Source organism: Schistocerca americana, chromosome 7 (assembly GCF_021461395.2).
Source record: "Schistocerca americana isolate TAMUIC-IGC-003095 chromosome 7, iqSchAmer2.1, whole genome shotgun sequence".
Classification (NCBI taxonomy): Eukaryota; Metazoa; Arthropoda; class Insecta; order Orthoptera; family Acrididae; genus Schistocerca; species Schistocerca americana.
The window spans coordinates 392,334,998-392,358,645 of NC_060125.1; the positions used below are offsets into that span (position 1 = coordinate 392,334,998).

General features: G+C 44.5%; 1 protein-coding gene across 2 annotated transcripts in view; it reads right to left on the reverse strand.

Annotated features, from left to right (window-relative positions):
- LOC124622131 (glutathione S-transferase D7-like) overlaps positions 1-23,648 on the reverse strand; it is a 97,170-nt gene that overhangs the window by 12,534 nt on the left and 60,988 nt on the right. For both annotated transcript variants that reach the window (XM_047147751.1, XM_047147750.1), the window contains exons 3-5: positions 22,045-22,103; positions 21,807-21,948; positions 43-210 (exon numbers count right to left, since the gene is read on the reverse strand). In XM_047147751.1, the coding sequence (XP_047003707.1) occupies positions 43-210; positions 21,807-21,948; positions 22,045-22,103 (369 nt within the window). The remainder of the gene's footprint in view (positions 1-42; positions 211-21,806; positions 21,949-22,044; positions 22,104-23,648) is intronic.

Genomic DNA, 23,648 nt, shown 5'->3' on the forward strand with positions numbered 1-23,648 from the left:
AACAGAATAACGCCACTGAGTTGTCATTGTGGTGCAGCTTACCTCCAGACTGGCAACTGTAACCGAGCAGGATATGTCGGCCACGGTCGCATGGTCTCCAGCTACCCATCCACTTGGCTCAAGGTACTTCTCCAGGTTTCCAAGAGCCTCGTATATGGCATCTCTCGCGTCCGCATCCACATTTCTTTTCCCCAGGAAGAAAACCGGATACTGCAATTGATGAAAGCGTTAGCAATATAATGTACAGGTATACAAACTTCGGAACACACAGTAATGGATATTTATAATGACTGGACACTGTCGATAAAAATACAGAGGTTCACACGAAATCAGAAAATAGGAAACTTCAGATTCTACATTTGCACAGTGTGTCTGTTCCTATCGTAATTTATTCATAATCTACTTTACTGATTTACTTATTACTTTATAACTACACCCTCCGATACAAGTAACTAAGCTGGCCACGTGAGCACATATATCGTTGTTAATGTCTGGCTGTTGGTTTTGGGGTGATCATATGGGACGTTATATTCCTCCTTATGTGAAAGGGATGGATAGAAAAAGCTGTGAATATTAAGTATCTTCTACGAAGCAAAAAGAGGATTTTGACTATGTATATCATACATTTGAACATAATTACGTAAAGACATTCAGCTGTTTCAGTCTTTCTTAAATGGATAATAGAGTACAGACCATAGCCTTAGCTTTTTAAGTCACTGGAAATGAGCTCGCATCTCCATCGAGTAATGAAACATGGAGTATTCCTCAGGGTTCCACGCTAGTGCTGCTTCTTTTCCAGATATACAGTAGTTTGCTGTCTTAAACTGTAACTTGCAACTGCTAACGCTAGGGCTGTTTTGTTTGTGAATAACACAAATATAACTGAGGATGATTCAAATATGATCTGAATTCTGTAATTAATAATGTCCTTTAGAGAAACAGATATTGATTCACAACTGGAAAACTGAGTTTTAATTGAAATATAATACAGAATACCCGATTCTTAACTCTGGTGGAAGGATTGTATTCACGACTTCCTGCAAAAGGCGAATGCAGCTGCCTTAACTGTAAGGTTATTAGCACCAGTGATACGCAGAAACTATTTTTCACACTATCATTTCTTGATGTAACATGCTATAATACTTTAGGTAGATTAGCCCACGACAAAAATATTTTAGGTCACAGATCATATATGATGTTAATTAACCGGACTCACGTAGGACTGTTTAACAATCTCGATGTTCTAGCGCTGACATCACAGAACATACGCTCCCTTACAAAATTTGTTGTTGGATCTGTGAACTTTTTAAAAGAGAATAACAGTAACAATGCATATACAGTGGGAAATGTCAAAGCTACTGTTTTAAAGAGTATTCAGGATTCAACCTTCGCTGTTGGCACAATAAGTTCATATTTGTCAATGAAAAACATAAATAGTGGATATTCGCCTGTATTGATTTATTTCGTGAACGATTTTTCTGCTTAAAAGGGCATCCTCAGATAATACCGAATATTATATAGCCCAAATTAAGATGGATGGATCAGGTAAATAAGAAATTCTGAGAGGAACAAAGTGTGAACGTGCAGGCATTAATGTATTTCGTGAACCGATTTTCGGCTTCAAACGGTATTGTCTGAGGAGAAGAAAATGCCACTTATATTACTTGCCTCTCAGGTTTGGTTGTCTAACGGTAAGACACGTGCCTGAAAACCGAGAGGTCTCGAAATCGAATCCCAGTTGGACCACAGAATACTTCAGACTCCCTTTAACATACCCATAACCTCTCAGTGATGTGAAGTTTCAGCAGTAACGACAGTTGATTCCGATTCAACGTTAAACTATAGTTCCACACATGACGCCAAAGTGACGACCAATTGAAAGACTTCCACCAGACCGCTGCGCCAGAATTATCGTCATCATTTGTCTACGGCACCAAAATAAGTAGACCCGAGACCGGTTACATGAGCAGGTACCTGAATGAGAAATTGATTAATTGCTCTAATCAGCCTAACATACGTCCGCCCCTGGTAGCTGAGTGGTCAGCGCGACAGAATGTCAATCCTCAGGGCCCAGTTTCGATTGCCGGCTGGATCGGAAATTTTCTCCGCTCAGCGACTGAGTGTTGTGTTGTTCTAATCATTAACATTTCATCCCCATCAACGCGCAAGTCGCCGAAGTGGCGCCAAATTGAAAGACTTGCACCCGGCGAACGGTCTACCCGATGGGAGGCCCTAGTCACACGACATTTCCATTTTAGCCTAACGTGTGAGGGGCGCTCAATAAGTAATGCAACACTTTTTTTCTGGAAGTAGGTTGGTTGTATTCAGAATTGCCATACGTCATGTTATTACCTTCTCTTTTGGTTACAAAACCCCATTTTTTAACATAAACTCCTTTCAATACGACGGTCTTACGCTACCTTACAGGGAGGGCCTGCACGCCCGCACAGTACTGTGCTAACGGTCGACGTCGGAGCTTGTGACGATGTTCGACAAACGATTGCCACGATCAGCCTCGTTACATCCAAGATGGCCCTTCGTGGTCTTTTACGATCTTCTGTTGGGCTGCGAGTAGCCCAGCGGACACACACCTTTCAGTACTCCAACTGAGTTCATTTGAGAGGCGAGCTGTTTGATTGTGATCCATCGATCACATCGAATGAGAGTGGTCGCACATCCCAACATTGCAGCTGTCACAGCTGTGTGCGGCCGGCCAGCGCGCGGGAGGTCAGACAATCTCGCGTGACTTTACTGCGATGACGGCAGATGCCTCGCCAAAGATTCACCAAGCTTTTGTTCACTGCCAGGTCCGTAGTCACCCTGAAAGCGCCTACGAATATCTGCGATGCTCTGGTTTTCTGCTAAAGGAAACTCAATGACAGGTCTCTGCTTGGAATACACCTCCGTTAGAAAAGCCATTATGAAGGCTACGTACAGCGCCGTCACCTATCGGAACGTCATGGAATTGTAGGGGCGAAGTTGATGTTCCGCAACAAATCCCACATTTCTTCAGCACCTGAAATTTGCCAAGAAAAAAAATTGTTCCATGTGTTACTGAATTTGTCTCTGTTCTAAAGGGAGGGAAGGCAACGGCCTTGCCATAGTGGATACACCTGTTCCCGTGAAATCACCGAAGTTAAGCGCTGTGAACATCCAGCCGCCATGCGCTGTTGCCATTTTTCGTGGTGCACTCAGCCTCGTGATGCCAATTGAGGAGCTTCTCGATCGAATAGAAGCGGCTCCAGTCAAATAAAACTGTCATAACGACCGGGAGAGCGGTGTGCTGACCACACGCCCCTCCTATCCGCGTCCTCAGCTGAGGATGATAGGCGGTCGGATTGTCCCGATGGGCCACTTGTGCCCTGAAGACGGAGTGTGTGTGTGTGTGTGTGTGTGTGTGTGTGTAAAGGGAGGGAAAATGGAGACAGGACGCAATGTCCCTTTGTTCCATTTTTGGGGATGTTAAATGAGTCATTAGTCTTTTCTGACTGGTTTGATGCGGCCCACAAAAAATTTCTCTACTGTGCCAACCTTTTCGTCTCAGAGCAGCACTTGCAACCAAAGCCAAAAGTTATTTGTTGTATATAGTCCAATCTCTGTCTTCCTGTACAGCTTTTACCGTCTACAGCTCCCTCTAGTATCGTGTAACTTATTCCCTGATTTCTTAACAGAAATCCTACCGCCCGGCCTTTCTTCTTGTAAGCTTATTTGTCCGTCGCTGACATAGAAGATCGCAAACCTTCTTTCCTTCCCGTCTGGGCAAGCTGTGCAGTGAGTAGAGTACATGTAAAGCTTACTGGGACAGGGTAAATGCTAGCTACAATGAGGTGGATAATTCGATTATAATACTGGCATCTTAATTTGATATTCCCCACAACTGACAAAATTTACACAAAAAATGTGAATTTCTTTGTCCACCCACACACTCCTGAGAATGGCACATTAACAATTTGCAATTACGCGCCCGTTTCACTGGCAGCTCCGTTGATAAATACTCGGCACCTCGCAAGGATAACTACCAGATCAAGAATATTAGGTAAGTTGATGGAAGTGGCTAACCGTTGGTGAAAATCTCGCTTCTGAGCACACAAAGAGCTCTAACACCAGAACTCTGCACGAAACACGTGTTGGTGCAGTGCTGCGATATAGACCGTATAAAACGATGGCCAAGACGCCGTCTCCAAGCCCGTACCGCTCGATGGTTGAAGGCAAAGTCCTCTCTCTCCACAATTCTCCCGTCTCACACGCGTAAGAAAACACGGCGGAAGAATAACCCGTTTCGGCCAATGTCGAACGCTCTATCATCGCCGCGCGGGATTAGCCGAGCGGTCTTAGGCGCTGCAGTCATGGACTGTGTGGCTGGTCCCAGCGGAGGTTCGAGTCCTCTCTCGGGCATGGGTGTGTGTGTTTGTCCTTAGGATAATTTAGGTTAAGTAGTGTGTAAGCTTAGGGACTGATGACCTTAGCAGTTAAGTCCCATAAGATTTCACACACATTTGAACATTTTTTGCTCTACCATCGCCGAAATCCCTCCGACGGCATTTCTGAGATCTACCCAATGATCGAGTAGGTCATATCGCCCCTAGGCAAACGAAATTCCCGTCTTCGCCACGTGTTGCCCAGCACAGGTGGCTCCGGATGCCGGGCTACTCCCAAAAGCTCCGTATTGTCCCGCGTTTCCGGTGACCGCTACCTGCCGCCCACGGCGGCCCGGAGAGCTACGGCTAGCTGCAGACTTTATATTCCACAATTCTCAACTTCCGACACTTTTCACCAACGCTTTAAGTTAGTGACTTAATCATGTAGACATGCAGGGAATACTGTTCGAGAGTGCCTCATATTTATCATAATTCAATAGAGTCACCATCTGATGCCCTTGCCAGTCCCCCTGTTATTAAAATGTTGGTAAGCTAACGTGTAAGTGCCCATGTCATGGCACCTTACATTCTTGTCAGTGTTTTCCATGTATTCCTTTTCTCACCGTTTCTGCACAGTATCTCCTCATTCCTTAGCTTATCAGTCCATCTTATTTTCAACATTCTTCTGTAAAATGGTGCCGGCCGAAGTGGCCGTGCGGTTAAAGGCGCTGCAGTCTGGAACCGCAAGACCGCTACGGTCGCAGATTCGCAATACAATTGGAAACAAATATGGGGGAACGTCTCAGAAAACGTGCTACCTAAACATGCGAAGGAGACATGGTACAAAATAATTAACAGAACGGTACCAACCAACCAAAGACTGGCGGAGATAAAACTCGTCGCAAGTGACAAGTGTGACGTATGTGGCATGACTGACACCCTCGAACACCGATTCACGTGCGGGAATGCCATCAACATCTGGGAAGCGTGCCAGCAGATGGTGGCCCACATCAACAGAACGGCGCCGGGAAGCATCACAGTGGAAGCAATCACCGCCCCAGACTGCAACCCATTTCCACGACCCAAGCGACTGGCGACTCTCTGGATCCTCGCCATGACGGCACACGCCATCGTAGCGCGGAGGCAGACCGACCGGCTGGCCTTCCTGATGGACCTCTGGGAGGAGAACAAGACGGCCCAGCAGCACAGGCGATACCACGAGAACTTCAAAAACTTCCTGCAGATTCCACTGCAGACAGCGATCGCCAGAGTCCTCCCCAGCCTGTGACCCTCAGCACCGCCACCAGCCACCTCACCACACTCACCACAAGAATAACGTGTGCAGTGATAGTGAACAACAAGTGCAACACAAAAGATAAAGAGCTTTCTCTTCTCGCATCAAATAGTGAAGTATAGTAGTATAAAGTGTTTCTTCCTAGTGGAATCAGTGACACAAAGTGCTCCTTAGTGGAAAGTGCCAACTACTCATTATTATTAGATATTTTGATTTCCTTTACTTTGTGCCTATAAAATTCTATTGATTACTCACACTATCCTTTCTGCTTCTCTTATGTAATATGACAAAATTTTCTCTCTTCTTCAATTAGGTATATTCTGTAGTATATGTAAAAAAAAAAAAAAGTTTCTTCCACTTCTGCTCCACCTATCATGGTGACGGTCCTTCATACTGTCCCACTAAACAGTGTAACTAGAGGAAGAGATCAAACCAGGATACACAATGTGCCTGTGTCATCACAAGTGCATCACATACAGAAACAAACTCAAATCAATGCAACGATGCCAAATATAAACTGTTATGCCTGTCCTGCAATGTCTACCCCCCTCAAAAAAAAAGACGACAAATGGCCATGTAAAAGGGTTTAAGGAACAAACAATAAGAGAAAAACGAAAACATATAAAATGACAATAATATTAACCATCACTAGGATAATAGATTAATAGAATAAAATGTCTTTTTTTAAATGTATCGTTGTTAAAATATTTAAATAAATATATATGGTTAAAAAAAAAAAAAAAAAGAATCCTGCCTCGGGCATAGATGTTTGTGATGTCCTTAGGTTAGTTAGGTTTAACTAGTTCTAAGTTCTAGGGGACTAATGACCTCAGCAGTTGAGTCCCATAGTGCTCAGAGCCATTTGAACCTTTTTTTTTTTGTAAAATGGTTCAAATGGCTCTGAGCACTATGGGACTTAACATCTGAGGTCATCAGTCCCCTAGAACTTAGAACTACTTATACCTAACTAACCTAAGGACATCACACACACCCATGCCCGAGGCCATTCTTCTGTAGCAACACATCTCAAATGCTTCGATTCTCTTCTGTTTCCCTTTTTCCTCAATCAATGTTTCACTATCATACAATGCTATGCTCCAAACGGACATTATCAGATTTTTTTCCCTCAAAATAAGGCCTATGTTTGATACTAGGACACTTCTCTTGCCCAAAAATGCCCTCTTTGCCAGTACTAGTCTGCTTTTTATGCCCTCCTTGCTCCGTCCGTTATTGGTTATTTCGCTGCCTAGGTAGCAGAATTCCTTACTTCAACTGCTTCGTAATCACCAATTCTGATGTTAAGAATCTCGCTGTTTTCATTTCTGCTACTTCTCATTCCTTTCGTCTTTCGTCAATTTACTCTAAAACCATCTTCTGTTCTGATTAGACTGTTCATTCCATTCAAAAGATTATTCTACACTTTCACTGAGGATAGCAATATCATCTGCAAATCTTATCACTGACATGTTTTCACCTTGAATTTTAATTCCACTCTTGAGCCTTTCTTTTATTTTCGTCATTGGTCCATCAATTTACAGATTCAACAGTAGGGGCGAATGACTAAATCGCTGTCTTAGGCCTTTTTAGCGTGAACACTTCGTTCTTGGTCTTCCAGTCTTATTGTTTCCTCTTGGTTCTTGTACACGCTATGGTTCAAATGGCTCTGAGCACTATAGGACTCAACTTCTGAGGTCATCAGTCCCCTAGAACTTAGAACTACTTAAACCTAACTAACCTAAGGACGTCACACACATCCATGCCCGAGGCAGGATTCGAACCTGCGATCGTAGTGGTCACGCGGTTCCAGGCTGTAGCGCCTAGAACCGCTCGATCACCCCGGCCGGCTACACGCTATGTATAACCCATCTTTCCCCATAATTTACCCCTATTTTTCTCAGAATTTCAAAGCTATGTATTACCCATCTTTTTCCATAAATTACCCCTAATTTTCTCATAATTTCTAACATCTTGCACCATTTTACAATGTCGAACGCTTTTTCCAGGTCGACAAATCATACGACAATGTGTGAACATAAATTCTGCGTAATGCTTCTGTTCGCAGTTCCGACAGCAACAAATGTTAAAAATCACTTATGCTCCACGACATATTCGAACGAAAAAGACGTCCACAAAAAACTCGTCCTAAAAGGGAAAGCTTAAGACAACGCTCTACATGCAGCCACCTCGGTCAACGTTTGACCACAATCTCCCAACATTGTAATCGTCTTTCCCACAATCTTAGTTACTAGTACCGTCAAATAATTTCTCAGTAGTCACAAATTCGCCCCGATACCCTCTGTAATAAAAATCTGAGTGATCGGATCAACGAAGAACCTGAACGGGTGTCATCGGACGTCCGTCCCGAACAAATTCAACGAACAATAAAGAACAAAAATGAGATAAAAAAAGATAGTTGAGTGGTCAGCGTGACGGATTGCCGTCCTACGGGCCCGGGTTCGATTCCCAGCTGGGTCGGAGATTTTCTGGGCGTTGTGTTGTCTTCATCATCATTTCATCCCCATCCGGCGCGCAGGTCGCCCAATGTGGCGTCGAATGTAAGAAGACCTGCACCAAGCCGGCCGGACATTTCCCGCAACGGACCTCCCGGGCAATGACGCCAAACGCTCATTTCCATTTTTTTTTATTGCGATCCTGGTACCATTTTCAGAACCACAGTACCGTAGCGTGCTGCTAGAGGTGCCTACACAAAATAACACAGCCCACTGATAAAATGGAGATCAGTCACGGCAGTTTCTATTGGCTCCACTAGTGATGTGCTGCCGGACTGTGGTGTAGGAATTTCAATGTGTACCACGACTGCAGAAATGTATCTACAAACAAACAAAAAATTAATCATTTAACTTTCTTTTCTTTTCGAGGTACTAATTTAAACCTCATGACAACCCCTCCAACTAAGAGAACTTACAGTGCTCTTTCACACGGATCAGACCTTGCCAACATTTGCACTCTCAGAGGGCGCTCAGTTGCACGAGCGCACTTGAGTCTGCTGAGCGCTCCAGCTGAAACGTCCCCTTAGAAAAATTATAAATGACTGCTTAAACTGACACACAATATTTTTAGCGCAACGCAATCTGACTTTGAAAAATCCCTACAAAAGAATGGCCCTGACTAACATTAACCGATACCTTTCACAAATCACTTACCTCACCAAAAATCTTCGTTACTCGAACTACTGCAATACAGCGAGCGCCACTACTGCCAGCTAAATAAAAGATTCAAACTACTGAAGGCACTAACTACTAATAGGCATAGTTAGCATATGAAAGATTTTGATAGAGAACAAACAATGTATTTACCTCAATAGTGTTAAAAATCATAATATACATAGCAGTTCAGCTGGCCGGTGTGGCCGTGCGGTTAAAGGCGCTTCAGTTTGGAACCGCGTGACCGCTACGCTCGCAGGTTCGAATTCTGCCTCGGGCATGGATGTGTGTGATGTCCTTAGGTTAGTTAGGTTTAATTAGTTCTAAGTTCTAGGCGACTGATGACCTCAGAAGTTAAGTCGCATAGTGCTCAGAGCCGTTTGAACCATTTGAACATAACAGTTCATGACATCCAGTCTTACAAATTTCAAAACTCCGCCATCTCTCTCCCCACATCCACCACTGCTGGCGGCTCATCTCCAACTGCTCAACGCTACGCGCTGTTCACATCCATCTGCCCAACACTACAATGGCAGACAACAATGCAAACTAGCCACAGACTGCACACAGCACAGCCAGTGATTTTTCATACAGAGCGCTACGTGGCGTTACCAATAAGAAAACCTAAACAGCCTACTTACACAGCTTACCCCACCGCTTTGCTATTCTGAGCAGCTGTGAGTGAGACGGTTATACTAATAAAGGCTACACATGCAGGAAACTTAGGAAGGCGTGTTTGCAGCAAAGTGTAGCTACCTCTAAGAGAAGAATATTGCAGCATGCTTTTATAAGCAGGCATTTATGCTGTGTGTGTATTTTTAACTTTTTATTTTTCTGCCAAAGCAATTACTTTTATTCAAATATGGCTCTGAGCGCTATGGGACTTAACAGCTGAGGTCATCAGTCCCCTAGAACTTAGAACTACTTAAACGTAACTAACCTAAGGACATTACTCATAACATGCCCGAGGCAGGATTCGTTCCTGCGACCTTGGAGGTCTCACGGTTCCAGGCTGAAGCGCCTAGAACCGCTCGGCCACTGCGGCCGGCTTACTTTTATTACTGTATTAAATAAGTGTTATCTAATGCTATTAAGGTGACCATATGTACAAAAAGCATTATATAAAGACATTTATCTTTATGTTGCGATAATGAATTACGAATGGGTCCACCTTTTTGCAAGTACACAAATTATTGTTTTATCACCCAAACATGTTTCGCCGGTTGTGGCATTCTCAATGGCTTTTTTCGTATTTTATTTTCCTTTTGCTTTACATTGTGTGTGTCCTGTACCTGCCGACCAAAATGAGCCACAGGTGTAAATTAGCACACCATGTCATCATTGTAGTATTTGGATAGTCCTGAGCTGTCACAAGTTTGTTTGTTCCAAATACATTTTTGTGTAGTTGAGCTGAACGTTTTCTCCGGCTAGTTTGTAAACACTGAGTCTCAGTATGTTGCTGTGGCTTGAACACATGTGTCCTAACCATAGCAAATTAGCAAGATGTAGTATTTACAAACGAGCAGGAGGTCACAGCACAGGACTATCCAGACACTACAATGACGACATGGTGTACTAACGTAGACCTGTGGCTGATTTTGGTTGGCAGCCACAGGAGGCTCTGAGCACTATGGGACTCAACATCTGTGGTCATAAGTCCCCTAGAACTTAGAACTACTTAAACCTAACTAACCTAAGGATATCACACACATCCATGCCCGAGGCAGGATTCGAACCTGCGACCGTAGCGGTCGCGCGGGTCCGGACTGAGCGCCTAGAACCGCTAGACCACCGCAGCCGGCGGCAGCCACAGGAGACACACATTCTAAAATAAAAGTAAAATAAAATTTAAAAAGCCATTGAGGACCCCACAACTGTTGTGAAACATATATGGCTCATAACACAAAACAATAATTTATGTAATTGCAAAAAGGTAGACCCATCCTTAATTCATTATTTTTCTGCAAGCACGCCAACGGAACTCAAAATCTAATATGATAGTTACGTAGTAATGTTTGCAAATCTACACAAGTTTTAACTTTAGAACATATAATAATTCTGGAAGTATGGTTCGTGATACAGTCAAACACATGGAGTTACGCAGTTATGACCTATTATGACGTGAACGCTGGCGGGACTTAGTCACTTTCATAAGAAAAGAAAAAAGTTCACACTGATTGTTGAACCGAACCTCAAACAAGTTTAGCGGCTTGTCTGTGCAGTTGAGGATACTGATTTTGAGGTAACATTTTATAAAAGCGTTGTAAATTTCTGGATTGGACAAACAGGTTGCTGATCTGGGTGCTTCACTGTACATCTATCACCCCACGTCGGAAGTAATGAGGTACATCAACAGTGAAAAGCGAAAGTGGCCTGACAAATAAATCGAAATCCATCTGCATTTGTGCAATTTCTTGGATTCTCTTTGAGAACTCATAGTGAAATTTTCAATTACTATAACGTAGTCATTATGTCTGGTCCACGAATGACTGCCTGCCGCGCGGAGTGCCCGCGCGGTTAGAGGCGCCATGTCACTGACTGCGCGGCGCCTCTCGCCAGAGGGTCGAGTCCTCCCTCGGCCACGGGTGTGTATGTTGTTCTTAGCATAGGTTAGTTTAAGCTGGTTTAAGTACTGAGTAAGTCTAGGGACCGATGACCTCAGCAGTTAGGTCCCTTAAGAACTCATACACATCTGAACATTTTGAATGACTGCCTCGAGTTACAGGAAATGTTTCACTTCATGAACTTGAAATTGACATTTCCATAGGATTGCTTTGTATTGATATCACAAATCTTGTCCGCCATTTCTCTTACCAAATGATTCTTCCCTTGGATTAAGACACTCAATGAATTCATATACGTTATGTAATCAAAAGTATCCGGACACCTGGCTGAAAATGACTTCCGTCGGTAACGCGGGAATTCAATATGGTGTTGGCCCACCCATAGCCTTGATGACAGCTTCCGCTCTAGCAGTCATACGTTCAATGAGGTGCTGGAAGGTTTCTTGGGGAATGGCAGCCCATTCTTCACGGAGTGCTGCACTGAGGAACGTTGTCGGTCGGTGAGGCGTGGCACGAAGTCGCCGTTCCAAAACATCCCCTAAGTGTTCTTTAGGATTCAGATCAGGACTCTGTGCAGGCCAGTCCATTACAGGGATGTTATTGTCGTCTAACCATTCCGCCACAGGCCGTGCATTGTGAACAGGTGCTCGATCGAGTTGAAAGGTGCAATCGCCATCGCCGAATCACTCTTCAACAGTGGGAAGCAAGACGGTGCTTAAAACATCAATGTAAACCTGTGCTGTGATAGTGTCACGCAAAACAATGGGTGCAAGAGGCCATGAAAAACACGACCACACCATAACACCACAGCCTCCGAATTTTACTGTTGACACTATGCACGCTGGCAGATGACGTTCACCCACACGCTGCCATCAGATCGCCGTATTGTGTACCGTGCGTGATTCGTCATTCCACACAACATTTTTCCACTGTTTTATCGTCCAATGTTTACATTTCTTACACCAAGCGAGGCGTCGTTTGGCATTTACTGGCGTGTCGTGTGGTTTATAAGCAGCCGCTCTACCATGAAATCCAAGTTTTATCACCTCCCACCTAACTGTCATAGTACTTGCACTGGATCCGGATGCACTTTGGAGTTCCTAGATAGATGTCTGCCTGTTATACATTACGACCCTCTTCAACTCTAGGCGGTCTCTGTCAGTCGACAGACAAGGTCGGTCTGTACGCTTTTGTGCTGTACGTGTCCCTTCACGTTTCCACTTCACTTTCACATCGGAAACAGTGGACTAGGGATGTTTAGGAGTGTGGAAATCTCCCGTACAGACGTATGACACAACTGACACCCAGCCACCTGACCTCGTTCGAAGTCCGTGAGTTCCGCGGAGCGCCCCATTCGGCTCTCTCAGGATGTGTAATGACTACTGAGGTCGCTGATATGGAGTACCTTGCAGTAGGAGGCAGCACAATGCACCTAATATGAAAAACTTGTGTTTTGTTTTTGGGACTGTCCGGATACTTTTGATCACACAGTGTAATTAGTGACGTCGATCATAAAAGACTTTGTCACCACTCTTCTCACTGTAAACTCAGTTTTTTTCCCTAATTGCCGCTTTCAGTTCAGGCTGCATTCACTGTCGTTCATGAGAAGGCAAATGAGTCATATCCTCTTTCTGGCTGGTGCTGTAATGACGATCCAGTGAATGTTTTTCCTCGTCATAACAGTGCCACGTCACATTAAGCGTGTAGCGTGGCCTTTAAAGCATTCGAAAAAATAATGTAATTTCCATTTGGCATTGAACGATGTGGCTTCTCCACTTCCCTTTTTTGGCATCGGTACAGACGCCAGCAGTATTTCTAATGCAGAACGTAGTTGTAATTTAAAGCAAACAGTATAGTGCTCGACATCTGAAAAGCCGAATGGTTTGCTTTAGCAGTGGCCGGCTGCAGCACTGATTGTCCCCTTCCTCCTCACTCCTCAATCTCATTCGCCGCTGCGCTCGGAGCGCTAACCAGGAGAGCGGCCGGAGCGATCCCGCTCGCGGAGCGCTGTTTGGTCGGGCCTGAGATAGATCGATAAATGCTAAATGAAAAAAGAATTTAATGCCACATTCTTAGAGTAGAGTACATTTGCAGATGTAGGCTATATCTGGTTTACACTGCCCAACAATTACTTATCCCACGTTTTCTTTTATTTCTCGCAGTCCTCGATGTTGGGCTTCGTGCTCCAGCGCCTCTCCGCAGTGCCTTCCCTGTGGACTATTGGCCACTACATTGCTCCCCACAGTGGCGGCTTCTCACTGCCATACATGCAGTTGTAACCACATGGCAGACAGTTTCAGGCTTGTTTTTAGAAAGTGAGCCTTTCACCTTGCATTTTCTACCATACTGCTTCTCAAGGGAAATGTGGCTACACACACATAAGACGTGACTGAATTCCAATGCGTACCAAGCAACTCGTGGCGGAAAATAAGTGACCCATGCGCCACCACTGAGATTCGTACTCTGTCTTCCCATGACCCCGCACTTACCCACAACAACAACAATGCACTGCACAAGCTCCCACCAACCATTGAGTTTACAACTATTACTACATACATATTCCGCAGCAATATGGTGCCTGGCAGAGAGCACCTTGTACCACTGCTAGTAAGTGCTATTCGACTTGCAAATGGAGAGAGGGAGAAACGACTGTCTGTATGTTTCATAACAGCTCTAATTTCTCTTATCTTGCCTTCGTGACTCTTGTTCGAGATGTACGTATGGCAGTAGAAACGTTCTTCCGTCTGTCCCAAATGCCTGTTCTCTAAACTTTCCTGGTAGTGTTCCGTGAAAAGACAGACTTCTTTCCAGTGATTTTCAGTTGAGCATACGGAGCATTTCCACAATACTCGTGAGCTGATCGCCAATATCGGTAACAAATCTGGTAACAGCTACCAAGTCTTGCTTGAATCTGACCTGGTGGGGATCCAAACAGACGAGCAGTACTCAGCAGTTCGTCGTATAAGTGATCTGTAGGCGTTCTCCTTTATAAATGAGCAACATTTTCCCATAATTCTCCCAATACACCGAACTCGACCGTTCGCCTTCCCTAAAACCGACCTGACGTGCTTGTTCCATATCACGTCGCTTCGGAACGTTACACCAAGAGATTAACCGACGTGACTGTGTCAGGCACAGAGCTTATACTGTGTCATTACAGGATCGTTGTTGCTACTCATCTGCATTAACCCAGGAGTGGGCGCATGGGGTACACCTGTCAGCCAGCGGTTTTACACTGTGATTATTTCCGTTACATTTAAAGTTGCAGCGTTCCCACGCTCAGTACCTTTCAAATTGGTGCATTGTTGAAGTTCCGTTTGCAGTTAACGTCAGTTGGACAGCTAAACACAGACAGCAGGACGTTGAAGTGCATTGGGGTACAACTGTCCACCACGCGCCTATCTACGTAACAATTTCTTAAGGTAGGTGTTTTCCTTTTTTTAACGTTTTTCATAGTAAATTCGTTGTAAGTACAATATTTAAAATTTTTATTAATCTGAATAAAATAACTATGTTAACTAAAGTGGTAATTACGCGGTCTTCAACATGCCTATAATTTACAGAAACTGATACTCATAAATATGTTTTTATTTTAGTGATGTCAGATCCGAAGAAAAGAAGAGGGGATGTGCCTTCCGACCCTGAAGTGTGGATGAGGTGCTCGAAGAAGATGCAGAGAATGATAAAAATGACGTATTTGATTCTGAAGAATCTAATTCAAATGAAGATGGTCAACTAATGGAAAGCGATCATGATAGTGAAACTGAACAATCTGCAGATGAATACGATAGTAAGAACTGTGAGTCTAGTATTTCCTTTTATCTTGGGAAGAACAGTAAAACAAAATGGTCTAAGTCTTTTCCTGAAAGAAACGTGAGAACAAGGTCAGAGAATACAATAACTCATCTACCTGGCCCCACGATGCAAGAATCAGCAATACTTTCAGAAAGTTATTGGATTTTTTCTTAGACAGCAGTGTTTACAAAACTATAGTTAACTGCAGACATAACTATGTAAGAAATTTGAAAAGCAAATTTCAGAGACATAGAGATGCTAGATTCACTGATGAGACTGAAATAAGAGCACTTTTCGGTATACTCTGCCTAATAGGACCCTAAGAAGTTCTAGAAAAAACAATGAATTACGGTGAGGTGCACATGTTCTACTGGGCATAACTTCAACAGTTACAACACAAGACAATCCCAGAGAAGATTCCAAAGGACGTTGCTACGAGTGTGGAAGGTAGAAAGACAAGTCAACTAGAAAATGATGTCATAAATGTGAAAGGTGTACGTGTTCGCCCCACTTGCAAAGCGTATGTGTTAACTGTCTCCGAAATAAATTATTGAAATATTGTTTTGGACATCTGTGTTTTATTTCCATACCTATACATAAACAAACACAGAAAAAGCAAATAAAGAACATTTGATAATCATTGCAATGCGTAATTAAGAAACACAAATGGGGGACAGGAGTCCCCTACGCGCCTAACCCCGAACGATACAGCACGCGCCTACTGTAGTGTTAACTTATATTTTCCAGCATTTATAGCAAGCTACCGTTCATCGAAGAAAACAGAAATTCTGTTCGATTCATCCCGTATACTCCTAGAGCAACCCAACGACGACACTTTTGCGTACATTAGAGCAGTAGAAGCAAACAGTCGCCGATTGCTGCTCACAGTCGGCTCAGTGCACTTAGGGTGGGGTGTCGCCAAAAGATGTCAGTTACTCCGTTTACGTGCAACATAACTTCCGGAAGACGAAATTCGTGTGTCGTAGACCGATATCCGACGACGAGTTTACATGTTAAACTCTGAATCTCTTTTGGTGACCCAGTGAAACGTTTCTTCTCGGATCGACAATTGTAGATACCATATGGCCTCTGGAAATCAGCTGTTTTGGTGTCCTATGTAGTAAGCACGATGGCTGTTTCCCTTCAGTCAAATACAACTCAGTCTAATATTTCCTACACCATATTTGTTGCACAAGAAAAAAAAAAAAAAACAGAAAATGAGCAAGTTTCAAAAACGTTGAGCGTTTACATGGGACACAAAGTCGAATGTGGAAGTGGGTATTCGGCAGCTAGAGCCGCTTTTCAGAATCATTTACTAGTTATTTTTTACAAGATCAGCCTGAAGCAGTATTGGAAAATCGGTTTACGAAGAGCGGGTTCTGGACTGTGAAAGTTCTACAGAAACAAAAGTAACATCACGTGTGCCCGGTGAAAGCGTAATAGGACCTCCGATGCTTTCAATCTACACGAACTATTGAATAGATGAACTACTTACCAGCTAGGATCAGCAGCACTATAAGGTTGTACAGAAAAGTATCATCGCTGGACAACCGTAGCAAATTTCAGAAAAATCTGAACAAGATTTCCACTTGGTATAATTAATGTGTACGTATAATGCTCAACAAATCGATTTATTTCTTTAAATTTTCATTAATGGGTAACTCTCTAAGTCGTTCCTAAGCTTCAAAAAGGTCTGCCTTGGTTGACACCGGATATTAGCCGGATGCCAGCCGCTTCACGCTCTATTCACGTGGTATGTGAACTTGTGCTGACAAACTAACGCCACGGACAAACATCGCTAACGCTGTCAATCAACTATACAGGACGAAACCAATCACAGGAAGAGAATCGGTCACGTGGGGTGCTGGGGGCGGCCTGAGGAGTGTGGCCAAGTGAAGTTCCCTGTTCTCAGGCAGTTCAGACCTTCCTTCCGCTCCTCTCCAGCCATGAGGGCCCCACCTTGTACAAAAGGTTTCGGACTTCATTTCTGTATTCCTTAAGGATAGACAACAAACCATGCTATAATTCAGTTTCAGTAGTAAACTTTGACATTTCTGGTTCCACACCCTGCAGCCATTTCCTAAACAGCGGAAGCCCAACCGCTTCTGAAGTCCATCCTACCGGCCAAATCTTCAAGCACTTGCACAGATAGCAGCGCTTATTAAAGCTGGACACGTGTGAGATAATAGCCTCAATAAAGATAACGAATCCGATATTATCCGATTACAAGGTTAAAATGCAATGCATGTGTAAAGGAAATCACATAATAGGCAGTAGTCCGACCAGTTCTAGTGTACTGGTGCAGTATTACATAATAGGCGGTAGTCCGACCAGTTCTAGTGTACTGGCGCCGTATTTGGAGTATGCGTGACAACAGACATGTAACAAATCCAGACATGCGTTGTCTGTATCGTAATAAGGTCGGTAAGCCCGTACCCAAGTGTAACAGAAAGTGTCGGGGAACTTAAAAGAAAGAATGACGTCATAGCTCTAGCGAAACACTGTTTAATGAATTCAGAGAAGATCTATTTGCAGAAAACTGAGGTATAATGATGCTGCGATCATAATACACTGCATAACAAAATATGTGAATCACCCAAAAGACATGGTCGGATGTCTTTAGCTTCGTACATGTAGACGTCATCGGCTGGTATTTGAGAGGTAGAGCGGGCGCCAGACTGCATTAGTGTTGTTACCAGTCCCGGTAGGGTACATAGCGGCGTCAACAGCTTCAGATATTGAGGTACAGGTACACAGATGTGCCACATAAGACATGGTCGGATGTCTTTAACGTGGTATATGTAGACGTCATCGTCAGGTATTTGACAGGTAGATGGCTCGGGACACTATGGGACTTAACTTCTGCCGGCCGAAGTGGCCGTGCGGTTAAAGGCTCTGCAGTCTGGAACCGCAAGACCGCTACGGTCGCAGGTTCGAATCCTGCCTCGGGCATGGATGTTTGTGATGTCCTTAGGTTAGTTAGGTTTAACTAGTTCTAAGTTCTAGGGGACTAATGACCTCAGCAGTTGAGTCCCATAGTGCTCAGAGCCATTTGAACCAAACCAACTTAACTTCTGAGGTCATCAGTCCCCTAGAACTTAGAACTATTTAAACCTAACTAACCTAAGGACATAACACACATCCATGCCCGAGGCAGGATTCGAGCCTGCGACCGTAGCGGTCGCACGGTTCCAGACTGTAGCGCTGGAACCGCTCGGCCGCCCCGGCCGGCTGACAGGTAGAGAGGGCGCCAGAGTGCTTTAGTGCTGTTACCAGTCCTGGTAGGGTACATAGCGGTGTCAACAGCTTCAGATATTGAGGTACACAGATGTGCACCAAACGACTTGGTCGGATGTCTTTAACGTCATATATGTAGACGTCATCGTCGGGTATTTGACAGGTAGAGCGGGTGCCCGACTGCATTAGTGCTGTTACCAGTCCTGGTAGGGTACATAGCAACGTCAACAGCCTCAGATATTGAGGTACACAGATGTGCCATGTACTCATGTTAGATAGCGTTATCAGCACTTGGCATAGTTTGAAAGGATCCGCACTGTAGGTCCCAGTTGGTCGAATAGTGCAACATCCACATTTGTGGGAGATTAGAATGTGACAGTGGCCCATTGGTGGTCTGCATCGGAACGTGAGGGCTACATTCTCGTCGTCAAGGCTCCGGTCGACCACGGCTGACCACCACATGGGTGGATCACCGTATTGTGTAACAAGCTAACAGTAGCCTCTTCACATATGCAGTTGCCATCGTAAAACAAATTACAGTCTGTGTCATCCCGCATCATTGGTCGGAAACTACCAGCAGCCGGACTGGGCAGTTACAGTCCCAAGCGAAGGATGCCGTTAACACCACAACACAGACAGCTCCGTCTGGAGAGGTTCCGTGGCCAGGAAACATGGACCGTTGATGAATGGCATCGCACTGTGTTCAGCGATGAACCGTGTTTCTGCAGTACCCAGGACGATCATCGTCGGCAGTTACGGCGGCGACCTGGGAAGAAGTCCCACACCTCCAATGCTTTGGCGAGACACAGTGGTATCCCTCGTGGCGTCATAGAGTTGGTAATTAAGGAAACTAACGGTAAATCGCGAACATCTTGGCTTTGCCTGTGTTACCTCTTATGCAATAGTATTTCAAAGACTCTCTTCCACGGTTCACATAAACTTGACCATTTGTGCTGCCTTTTTTTTGTATAAATTTTGTATCCCCTATTAGTACTATCTGATATGATCCCTGCACACTTCAGCAGAAAACTACAGTGTTTCGTAAGCGATCTATTTTGTAGACTGACTGAATTTCCTAAGTATCCTGCCAATGAAACGAAGTCGGCTGATTGCTTGCATTATAAACGACTGAGCTACATCTACATCTACATCTACGTGATTACTCTGCTATTCACAATAAAGTGCCTGGCGGAGGGTTCAATGAACGACCTTCAAGCTGTCTCTCTACCGTTCCACTCCCGAACGGCACGCGGGAAAAACGAGCACTTAAATTTTTCTGTGCGAGCGCTGATTTCTCTTATTTTATCGTGATGATCATTTCTCCCTATGTAGGTGGGTGCTAACAGAATGTTTTCGCCATCGGAAGAGAAAATTGGTGATTGAACTTTCATGAAAAGATCCCGTCGCAACGAAAAACGCCTTTTTTTATGATTGCCACTCCAATTCACGTACATGTCTGTTACACTATCTCCCCTATTTCGCGATAGTACAAAACGAGCTGCGCTTCTTTGTACTTTTTCGATGTCATTCGTCAGTCCCACCTGATGCGGATCCCACACCGCACAGCAATACTCCAGAATAGGGCGGACAAGCGTGGTGTAAGCAGTCCCTTTAGTAGACCTGTTGCACCTTCTAAGTGTTCTGCCAATGAATCGCAGTCTTTGGTTTGCTCTAATACGATTATTCCATTTCATATCCCTACCAAGCGTTAGTCTGTGATATTTGTGTCAGTGATTGATTCCAATAGTGACTCATTGCTATTAGGCCCGTTTCACACTGGGATACTAGTGACGGTCGCCAGTGATGGTCACCGGTGACTGTGATGAACACTGTCGGATCACTGGTGCCCGACACCGCAGGTATTGCTAGCTGATTAGTTAGTGAAATGGACTCGTACAGGGTCGTGCGGTAGCGTTCTCGCTTCCCACGCCCGGGTTCCCGGGTTCGATTCCCGGCGGGGTCAGGGATTTTCTCTGCCTCGTGATGGCTGGGTGTTGTGTGATGTCCTTAGGTTAGTTAGGTTTAAGTAGTTCTAAGTTCTAGGGGACTGATGACCATAGATGTTAAGTCCCATAGTGCTCAGAGCCATTTGAACCATTTTTTGACTCGTACAGGAGTGGCAACTAAATTTCGCTAGAGTTTTATGGTCCGAAAAATAAGGTGCTAAGTTTAAAAAAAGAACATACAACTTACCAATTTTGTTTTTCTCATCCATACTCTTCTCACTGAAATCAGGCACAAACTTCGTTATAATTTCTTGCCACGCACTCGTCTTCATCACTTTGTTGCTATAGTCAACGCTTTTCACATCCCAAATAGCAGGACGGTTTTGTACTTCACTTATAAAATCTTCTGTGTTAATCAAATCTAAACTCATGGCTACAGTGTGTACAGTGTAATGTACAATGAATGTTTCGCGTCACTGTCTCAGAAATTACTGCCTGTCGTTTGGCAAATCTGCAGCGCAGTGTCTGTGATCTGTGTCCCAGTGACTCCAGTTCAAACTAATGCATGTCCGACGGTGACTGCTGTGAACACAGTGACCTCGTCCATCACATGTGGCGAGGCTGAGTCACTGCTGGGTCACAGTGGCTCGGTGAGGCAGTGTAGTGTCCCGGTGTGAACGCTCCAGTTCAAACTAATGTATCTCTGCCTGTGACCGTCGCTGGTGACCCCCTCCACGGAACGCAACCAGGAAAGAACTGGTGAACTCATTACAGAAGACACGCGTGTCACAGTCAACGAAATCGCTGCTAAGCGTGCATTAGGACACAGTGCATGCGCAAAACGATACAAAGCTTAAGTTATTGCAAGTTTGTGTCCGATGGGCTTCACGATTATTGTCCGAAGACGGTAACCTACAGAGAAGAACCATCGGCCAAAATCTTCAGAGATTTCAAAATGTAGGTGATGATTTTGGACGAATATTGTGACAGGCGACGAAAGCTGTAAGGATGGGAAGCTAACACTACGAGACGGCGAAGCATATTCAGAAAGCAGGGCATCACTGTCTTCATGCAGCTGGAACATAGTTCTGTCGGAAGGGTATGTTCAGACTTGCAGAACATTGGCGAAACCGTGTGCAAAGAAATGGAGATTATGTTGAAAAGTGAGAGAAATATCTCTAGATTACGATGATGCACTTGGCTTCTTTTAAAAAAATTAAGAGATTTAAAAATTGTTGCTTTGTTGCTCACTACTTTTAGCATGACAATTCCACGTTTTTGCTTTCAAAAGTGAAAAGTTTGATACTTTATACTCTTGAACTTTTACAGGCAGATTCCAATGTTCGCATCACTTTGAAATTTTAGCAAGATTCATTCAAATAACTGTTCGCTTCGTTCATAACATGTTTTGTAACAAAACCTTGCAAAATCTATATAAACACACTTACTGTTGTAGCCCTTAGACGAGGAAAAAGTACTGTCGCTTCGAAATACAGTCTCTGGTCGACCAGCGCCCTCTGCTTCACATCCTTCGGATAGAGAGATTCATCCTTTCCGTAGCGTGACACCAGGTAAGTGGCGATTACGTGGCTGCCACAAGCGGAACGTTATTACAGCGTTACAGAGATTGTGAGAATGGAATAATGGATTATATGAGACGACACAGAAAATCACCGCTGGACATACCTGTCGTGAAGAATCAAACCATTGTCGTCCATGGCTGGTACCGTGTGTTCTGGATTTATCTGAAATAGAAGAGGCAGTATTTAGTAAAAATCAGAGCTTTGGGGACTAACAAAGTCAAATGAATACTAAAATGCTAGACTGTTTCACTGGTTCAAATGGCTCTGAGCACGATGGGACTTAACATCTGAGGTCATCAGTCCCCTAGAACTACTTAAACCTAAATAACCTAAGGACATCACACACACCCATGCCCGTGGCAGGATTCGAACCTGCGACCGTAGTAGTCGCACGGTTCCGGTCTGAAGCGTCTAGAACCGCTCGGCCACAGTGGCCGGTTGTTTCACTAGTGACTGGCGGAAATCTCATAGAATGTCTACGATAGCTTGCTGACGACAGTGATTCACTGCCAGACATGGATGTAGCTGCAGAAGAAGAAGGCAGCTCGTGGCTGCAAGACACTCTTTATTGCTGTTTATTTACGGTCATTCAGTCTTCGATGCAGATAGTGTTGATCCCTGGCGAGCACGACAGATACACCAACACCTTGTCTCTCGGTATGATTAGCTCTCAATCTGCTCTGGCCAGCAGTGGCGCAGGCCGCGTGCTGCCGTTACTGCTGTATCCGAGTATGTGTCGAATTTCCCACCTGTAGCACGATGGCCAAGAGTCGGCTGCCGTCACCGAGAAAGCGGCGGACAGCATCTTGCCCCAATGTCACAGGGCAGAGGAGTCCTCGGTTTGGACCTTGGCACATTCAGAGATGCATGGATCCCAGCATCGCAGACCTTTGAAGGTGGCAGAGTTCAGAGCTGCCCACACACCCAGTCAGGCAGCAGTCGAAGGCTGGTGCTAGAGAAAGATGGCTACCTTCCATTCCTGGATGTTCTGGTTAAACGGAAAGGTGACGGCTCGGTGGGACATTCTGTCTATTGTAAGCCCACTCACACTGATTTGTACTTGTATTCTAGTTAAATAGAGAAAGATGGTTTCCTTCCATTCCTGGATGTTAAACGGAAAGGTGACGGCTCGGTGCGAGATTCTGTCTATCGTAAGCCCACTCACACTGATTTGTACTTGCACTCTTCTAGTTGCCATCATCCATCCCAGACCATCAATCAGTGTACTTAAAACCCTTGTGCATAGGGCACATTCGGTGTCGGATGCAGAGAATTTGCGTAAAGAACTTGCACATTCAAGGGCGGTGTTCAGAGGCAATGGATACTCGACCCGGCAAATTAACAGGGCCTTCTCAACTAGAGCCAGGAACCGGGAAGTGGGTACAGAGGATAACGCGCCAGCCAACCCCCTAGCTTTTCTTCCCTTCGTTGGAAATATCTCCTTCAAGATAGCGAGGATTCTTAATAATTTTCATATCAAAGTGCTTTTTCGTCCACCTTCTAAGATTTAGGATTTGCTGGGATCGGTGAAGGATGATTTGCTACTGCGGGAGGTGGCAATTTACAAAATACCGTGTCAATGTGGTATGGCCTATATACACTGCTGGCCATTAACATTGCTGCAACACGAAGATGACGTGCTACAGACGAGAAATTTAACCGACAGGAAGAAGATGTTGTGATATGCAAATCATTAGCTTTTCAGAG